The 7,270-nt window shown below is 33.2% G+C and overlaps 1 protein-coding gene across 2 annotated transcripts; it reads left to right on the forward strand.

The window, feature by feature from the left end:
- Positions 1-503: 503 nt before the first annotated feature.
- LOC125843579 (uncharacterized) lies at positions 504-5,404 on the forward strand. 2 transcript variants are annotated; one of them, XM_049522716.1, is made up of 4 exons: positions 504-907; positions 2,471-3,096; positions 3,749-4,264; positions 5,074-5,404. In XM_049522716.1, exons 1-4 carry the CDS (start codon positions 634-636, stop codon positions 5,230-5,232), a joined length of 1,575 nt encoding a protein of 524 aa, XP_049378673.1. In that variant the 5' UTR covers positions 504-633; the 3' UTR covers positions 5,233-5,404. The 2 variants fall into 2 exon arrangements, with proteins under 2 accessions (XP_049378673.1, XP_049378672.1); XM_049522715.1 differs by having other exon boundaries at positions 542-907; positions 2,462-3,096.
- Positions 5,405-7,270: the final 1,866 nt, after the last annotated feature.

Genomic DNA, 7,270 nt, shown 5'->3' on the forward strand with positions numbered 1-7,270 from the left:
CTTGATAGATTCTTTTTGTCAAATGTTTTATGATTTTATGATATTATATTTATAATATTAATCTTTTGTCAAACATGCATTTCATGATATTCATAGAAATAATGTACTTTTAGTTTTTATGATTAATTTAATTAAAATATACTAAATTGAAAAATATAAATCAATTTTTTCTTGTAATATTAGTTAAAAACATATGTTTATTAATTAATATATTTTCAAGAGACAATATATATCTTAAATATTTAACTTAATATCATTTATAAAGATCCTTATTTGTCTGATATAATTTTTTAATTTTAAATAATTAAATTTTATTTTTAAAATTCAATATAACCTTATGATTACACTTGTGCAACCAAACAGTATACTTGTAATTACATTATGACAAACAAACAAACGGGTCAATATAATTACTAGATTGTATAATTACTAGACTGATAATTAGTACCCTAGTAATTACACCAATTCCAATTCTCCGGCTTTCCAAACATAGCCTAAATAATGTTGTTTTGTTCTAAATTGGACACTTAGCTTGTACGGCAAAATGGGGTGACTCGAAAGGGAAGTCTTATTTTATTCCTTAATCATCAATCGAAAGCACTCTGAAAATGAAACAACACATGGCATAAATTCATGGTTGTTGCTGTTTTGATGAGTGAAATAGCGATGGGTTTCTGTTGGTCATCTTTACTTTTAAGTCTTGTTGTTGTTGTAGTTCATATTTGTGATTTGGGTTATGCAGATTCATATGTTTCTGCAATTGGCGACCCTGGAATGAAAAACCCAAATTCAAGATTTGCATTTGAAGCTTGGAATTTCTGCAATGAAGTTGGAAGTGAGGCTCCCCGTATGGGCAGCCCCAGGCTTGCTGACTGTGCTGATCTTCACTGTTCTACTTCTCTCACAGGTTTTACACTAGTTATTTTATTGTTAGTTATATTGCACAACTGATAACAGAAACATAAAAAAGTTATAATTCAATTCAATTTTGAAATAAGGTAGTTTGCAAAATTTAATAATTTACTGAGATCCTAAAATCAATAACTTTGAAACAAAAAAGTGAAGCATAAATTAATTGGAATAAACTTGCATTTGGGAAATTGTAGAATTATTAATCTTGATATTATTTTTCATTTAGTGCCTAAGCGAGTTGATTCAAGCATGTTGATGTCGATTCATATGGTATTAAAGAACTCCTAATCATGATGTTGTCGTGGTGGAGAATGGTAATATTAACATGTATAAATATCATACGAGTCTGCAATTGATTGAAAAAGATATTGGAAAGACAAAATACCCATTAAAAAAGATGTTGAAAGGAAAAATCTTGAATTTGTAGTCTACTCTGGAAAGATTTATTCAGCACAACACCATGAACTTGTATGAGGTTGATGTTGTGTTATGTTATGAAGTTGGTTCTTGGTTTACTAGTTTGATAGCATGAATGATACATAAGTTGATACGAAAGTTGGTTTAATTATATTTTCTGATTTAGTAGTTTATACATAATAGATAGAGTTGAGGGGCTTTTGGAGTTGACACTGAACACATGGTATTTCTTTAATATCAAGACTACAACAATTGACATAACTGAATCCTGATCTTTAACAGTTTGTTTGTTGCACCCTGAGAGCTACAACTGTGAGTTTCTTCATCATTGTGTTTCGAGTTACTGTGGGAATTTCCAAAACTTGTCAAGGCTACTACTGAGTTGGCTGAAAGATTGGTGAATTTATGGGTTATTCTAGCTTGATGTGTCTAGAGCTAGATGGAGAAGGAGGAAATAAAATTTTAACCATTGGATCTGTAATTTATAGGAAGATGGAAAATTTATTCCTGCGCATATCTGACTAAAAGACTGCAGGAGCCATGAGGAGTGATCCAGTGCCACAAATTATGGAGGAAATACAATTCAATAATTGAATTTCTCTGTTGTGGTGGCATTTTGTAGTAAAACAGATTTTGATACTATTTAACCAAATTGGGATGAGCATTTTGCTGCAATTTCAATTGTCATACTTCAGACTGATCAAAAAAGAAGTTGTGACTCATCAGAGTTCAAGAAGCTTTCATACTTCTCTAAGCTGTTACTAATTGGCATAAGTCATAACTCCATCGTTGCTGTCAGTTGACTGCCATTGTGGTTGAAAGGAACCTGAACCTGATTTTGTTTCCCTTATCCACTAACCATCATTATGACTATGTTCAACGTTAACTGTCGAATTTTCCTTTGAAGCTCTATCCTTCTCTGATTCCTTTTATTTTCCCTTTTCTAAATGTAGTTGTTTGGTTATACAATTTGATTCCCAAGGTGATGAAAAAGCAGAAAGATTTGATAGGATATTGTTTGAATTTTGATGAACTCAATTACATGAATCATAGACATAATGCCTTGAGTAAATGCTAGCATTGAACAACTTTATGATCTGCCCACCTCTTATCGGTTTACTTTTATGGTGAGGTCACCAAGATATTCCGGGCGGTCCGCTTCCTCGAAAACGGAGCACTTGTAAAGTACACCACAAAGTGACGGAAGTAGACAATAGATTAGGAGTTGGAGATAAAATTCCAGATGGGAGCCATAAAGCTGACATGAATCCTGATCTTTATGCTGTGGAAAAGGAGTGTTACCTTGGTTCACTTTGTGAAGTGCATGATTCTGGTGACCCATGGTATTATTGGATGATAATGCTTAAAAATGGAAATTTTGACAAGACGACGACTCTTTGTCCTGAAAATGGTAGGAAAGTTTCTAAGATAGTGACTGGTAGAACTTTTCCATGTTTTGGTGAGGGCTGCATGAATCAGCCACTTGTCTACCATAACTACTCAAGGATAGTCGATAGGGAGCATTCATCCTTGATCGGAGGCTTCTATGGAACATATGACCTTGATGCCAATTTAACTGCCGGTGTAGATGGAAAATCTTTTTTCTCAGTTTCATGGCGGAAGAATTTAAGCACAGGTAGTTGGATTATCTCAAATAAATTGACGACATCATCCAAGTATCCATGGCTTATGTTGTATCTAAGATCAGATGCAGCAAAAGGGTTTAATGGAGGATATCACTACAGTGGCCGTGGAATTATGAAAAAGGTTTGTGACAACAACTTTGTTCCCTATGAAAGCTCTTACTCAATAAATGTGCAAATTTATTCATATAAAAAATATAACGTGCTAAATTTACTAAATAAAGGAACTGAATATTCCTGTTGTTCACCCTCGAGATAAAGAATTACATCTTTTCTTCCCTATTTTTCTTGGTTGGTCCTATTTACCTCTTGGATATGAAAATAGTGACATCATTTCATTTTTTTGATGAATAAATGTAGGATTTTACTGGTATAAAAAGTTGGAACTAAGGCCACTAGGGCTTTGGTGTGCGGTTAGGTGCACATCATGGGTTTGAATCTTTCCTCCACTAACAAAAAACCTGGTATCTAAATAGAGAAGTGTGTTTGTGTGTGTGTGTGTGTGTGTGGTGGTGATGGGGGGGGGGGAGTCCATTATCCAATGAAATTTGAACCATGCGCCACTAGTAAATGGGGATTTCTTGGTTTTCAAAAAAAAAAATTAAAAAAGATTGTGAACCAAGTGTATTATGTATATAGTGATTTTGTTTCATCATCATGAATGATTCTTGTAGACAGGGTACCAGAGTCTCATGCTGTGATGTTTTATCACTTTCAGATAGAATAAGAGCTGTGAGTTAATATTTAAGCAATTTCTGCTTTCTTTTCCCTTGCAGCTTCCGGAGTCACCAAATTTCAAGGTGAAGTTGACACTTGAAGTTATACAAGGAGGAGGCTCGAATAGCCAGTTTTATCTTCTCGACATAGGAAGCTGCTGGAAAAATAGTGGAGAGCCATGTGATGGAGATGTTTTAACAGATGTGACCAGATACAGTGAGATGATCATCAATCCAGCAACGACAAGTTGGTGTCGTCCTGATAACCTTGTGTCCTGTCCACCCTACCACATTAGCCCTAATGGGGAGATAATATACAGAAATGATACTTCTCGGTTCCCATACTCTGCTTATCATCTATATTGTGCTCCTGGAAATGCAAACTATTTAGAGAAACCATATGATATCTGTGATCCATACAGCAATCCACAAGCTCAAGAACTGATACAAATCCTGCCACATCCTGAGTGGGCTGTGCATGGTTATCCTTCAAAACATGGAGAGGGGTGGATTGGTGATGCTAGGAGTTGGGAGCTTGATGTAGGAACATTATCTAATCGGTTATACTTTTACCAGGTAACCTTAATTCTTGCATAATCTAGCTTGTAAATTCTGCAGAAGGGAGTGTCGTTTTCTTCGTGTTGCTTCTGATTTTGTCCAGTGCTTTCACTTAGTAGGTGCCGTGGATCTAACATGGATGATATATTTGGTTACTTGTGTTGCTTATATCCAATGTTTTTGGAGCTTTAACAGTTTTCTACTTTGATTTTGACTCTGTAAAACTAGGAACGTAAGATTCAAGCATAAAAGGTTTTTCATGATCAAAATGGTTCTACTGTACTTAATTTTTCAGAAAGTTATTAAGCTACAAGGATGTGAGACAGCTTAATGCTTGATAACAAGAAAGCATGTATTCAGATTTCCATTTCCTTTGAGCTTTAGAATGCATTTCATTTTGTACTTGTGAGCTAATACGTCAATCCTGCCTTTAGTTTTGAGCTTGCTTCTCTTTATGGGGAGGTCAACTTTGCTTAAAATGACCCCATTCAATAGATGCATACAAAGGCGGAAACAAGATTTGAACTTGTTGGGTTCAACTTTTATATTTTCACCACTGAACCCATTGCACATTTGCAATCACGGGTTTGGAACTAAATATTTGTTGAAGTGTCAGTGCTTTGTTTCACACATACACTTAATATATATACTTATATAAATTAATACACACACTATGTGGAAAGTATATTGGGTTCAGTTGAGCCCTTTTAAATTATATTGCATCTACCTCTATAGATTAAGCAGGTATAGACTGCTGCAGTACTCAGGTAGATGGTCTATTCTGGATATACCTAAACGACTAATTCGTAGTGACCTTACTTATACAGGATCCAGGAACCAAACCAGCAAAGCGTGTGTGGTCTTCACTTAATGTTGGTACGGAAATATATGTTAGCAGCCAAGGGGCCACTGCTGAATGGACTGTCAGTGATTTCGATGTATTCATTCCTGAAGATTATGAAGGTGATGTTAGGGCAGTTCTGTAACACCTGTTGTATGTTCCTTGTCCATACAATACAATACAGTACAATGGGTAACACTTTTTTGCTTATTTGTATATATAGACACACATTTTAAATTTTAATAAGTTTGTTTAGTTTATTTTTCTATCGAGATCATTAATTTGATCAAATGAGTCATGTTATTAGTTTGTGTTATAAAGAGTAAATCAGAAAAGAGAAAATTATGGAACAAGACAAAAATGTCAACATATTTATGGAAAACGAACTATAGTTTAAAAGAATCCCTATAGATTGTTTTTATAGCAAACTCTCTCTCTCTCCTGCCAATAAGAAGAAATTTATTCGAATGTATTATGTATCAATTGTATTCAATTATATATAGGTGAGAGATTTATATCAATTGTATTCGTAAAACTATGTTTGTATTTTTGTATCTACTATATCTGTATTCATATGAATACAATATGCATTCATCTTCTCTGTCAAATGTATTATGTATCAATTGTATCTAATCAAAGAAATGATGAATACATTTGTATTCATAGCATTTCGAATACAATTGATACAAAATAATTATGCATTAAGGGTGTGTTTTGTATGAAGAAAAATGTTTTCTTGGAAAACAAGTGGTTTCTAACTTATTTTCTCATGTTTGGTTGGTGAGTAGAAAATATATTCTGGAAAATACTTTTTAATGTTTGGTTGGTGAATGAAAAATATTTTTTCAGAAAATATCTTTTATTTTTGGCTTGAGACTAAAAAAAATTCTTTAGGAAAATAATTTCTGATCAACCTCGATAATTGATATAGGATGCGATCGTGCCGGGGGGGGGGGGGGGGGGGGGGGGGGGGGGGGGGGGGGGGGGGGGGGGGGGGGGGGTGGGGGGGGGCGGGGTTTAGGGGTGGCGTAAAAATGATTTTTTTAAAAATTTGAAATATTTTCCAAAAATAATTTTTCTTTTTGAAATCTTTTTTAAAAGAAAATTTTAAAAAAATAATTTTTTTTTGAATGGGGAGGGTCGGGTACAGGATATGGATAGGGTAAGAAAGAAAAATAAAAAATGAAGTAGAGTTTTGGAAACTGTTTTCCTTAATTTTGGAAGGGAAGTCATTTTTCTTAAATTTGAGAAAAATGGTTAATTGGAAAACATTTTCCAAACATTTAAGACAACCAAACATGGGAAAATTAGAAAACATTTTCTCCTCCATACCAAGCACACCCTAAATGGACACATAATATTATGCAAAATAAATACAAAATATAATTCTTTCCTCCCTCACCAGATCTCGCTCGCTTCTCTCCTCCTAATTAATATGTATTCATTTTGATACAAATCAGTTTGCATTTGTATTTTTCTCTCCAAAATCCTCAAAAAAATAATACAAGAATACAAATGCGTAGCAAATCAAAGTGTAGCTGCGAATTATAATTAGTGAAATTGTAGCTATTGAGTCTTATTTAAGGTCAAATGTTTATTGTTTTTGAAAATTTCCCATCAGAAAAATGTAGTTTACTAGAAAATAGAATAGAAAATTAGAAAATATCTTAGACCACATAATTCACTATAGGTCCTTAATTCTCTCACTACTGTACCTGAGGTTATGGATAACTCTCTCCTAAGATGAAACAAATATATTTGTTAAAAAAGTAGTAGTATCTCAAACTTTAATAATTCAGCGAACCCAAAAGTCAACAACTAATAATATGAAAACTTGATATTTAATTATAAGGAAATATATACTATAGAAAAATTAAATTCGATGGAGAAATTGAGGAGAAACTTCACTATTTATAGTTAATGATCTGAGTTGAAGAGCTGCAAACTCACCCGTTCATAACATTTATGGTGCATGTTGAGAAAAAAATGTATGGTTGAAAGGAAAATGTCCTTTTTAAATATATATTTTTCGCAAATTTTAAATTAATTGTGTGAATAATTTAACGAATAAATTATGTGAATTAATTAATAAATAAAGTTTCATGAATTAATATTAATATCAGGAAAAAAATTAATTAATGAGAATGATAAATAAATTTTGTCTAAAAAATTATCGATCAATC

Source organism: Solanum stenotomum, chromosome 11, assembly GCF_019186545.1.
Source record: "Solanum stenotomum isolate F172 chromosome 11, ASM1918654v1, whole genome shotgun sequence".
NCBI classification, from domain to species: Eukaryota; Viridiplantae; Streptophyta; class Magnoliopsida; order Solanales; family Solanaceae; genus Solanum; species Solanum stenotomum.

Excerpts from the sequence above, each read along its gene's own strand:
- LOC125843579 (XM_049522715.1), top strand. The coding sequence starts at position 634 with ATGGTTGTTGCTGTTTTGATGAGTGAAATAGCGATGGGTTTCTGTTGG. Across the intron at positions 908-2,461 it reads CTGTTCTACTTCTCTCACAG|GTCACCAAGATATTCCGGGC; the intron begins GTTTTACACTAG and ends TTTTATGGTGAG. Across the intron at positions 3,097-3,748 it reads GCCGTGGAATTATGAAAAAG|CTTCCGGAGTCACCAAATTT; the intron begins GTTTGTGACAAC and ends TTTCCCTTGCAG.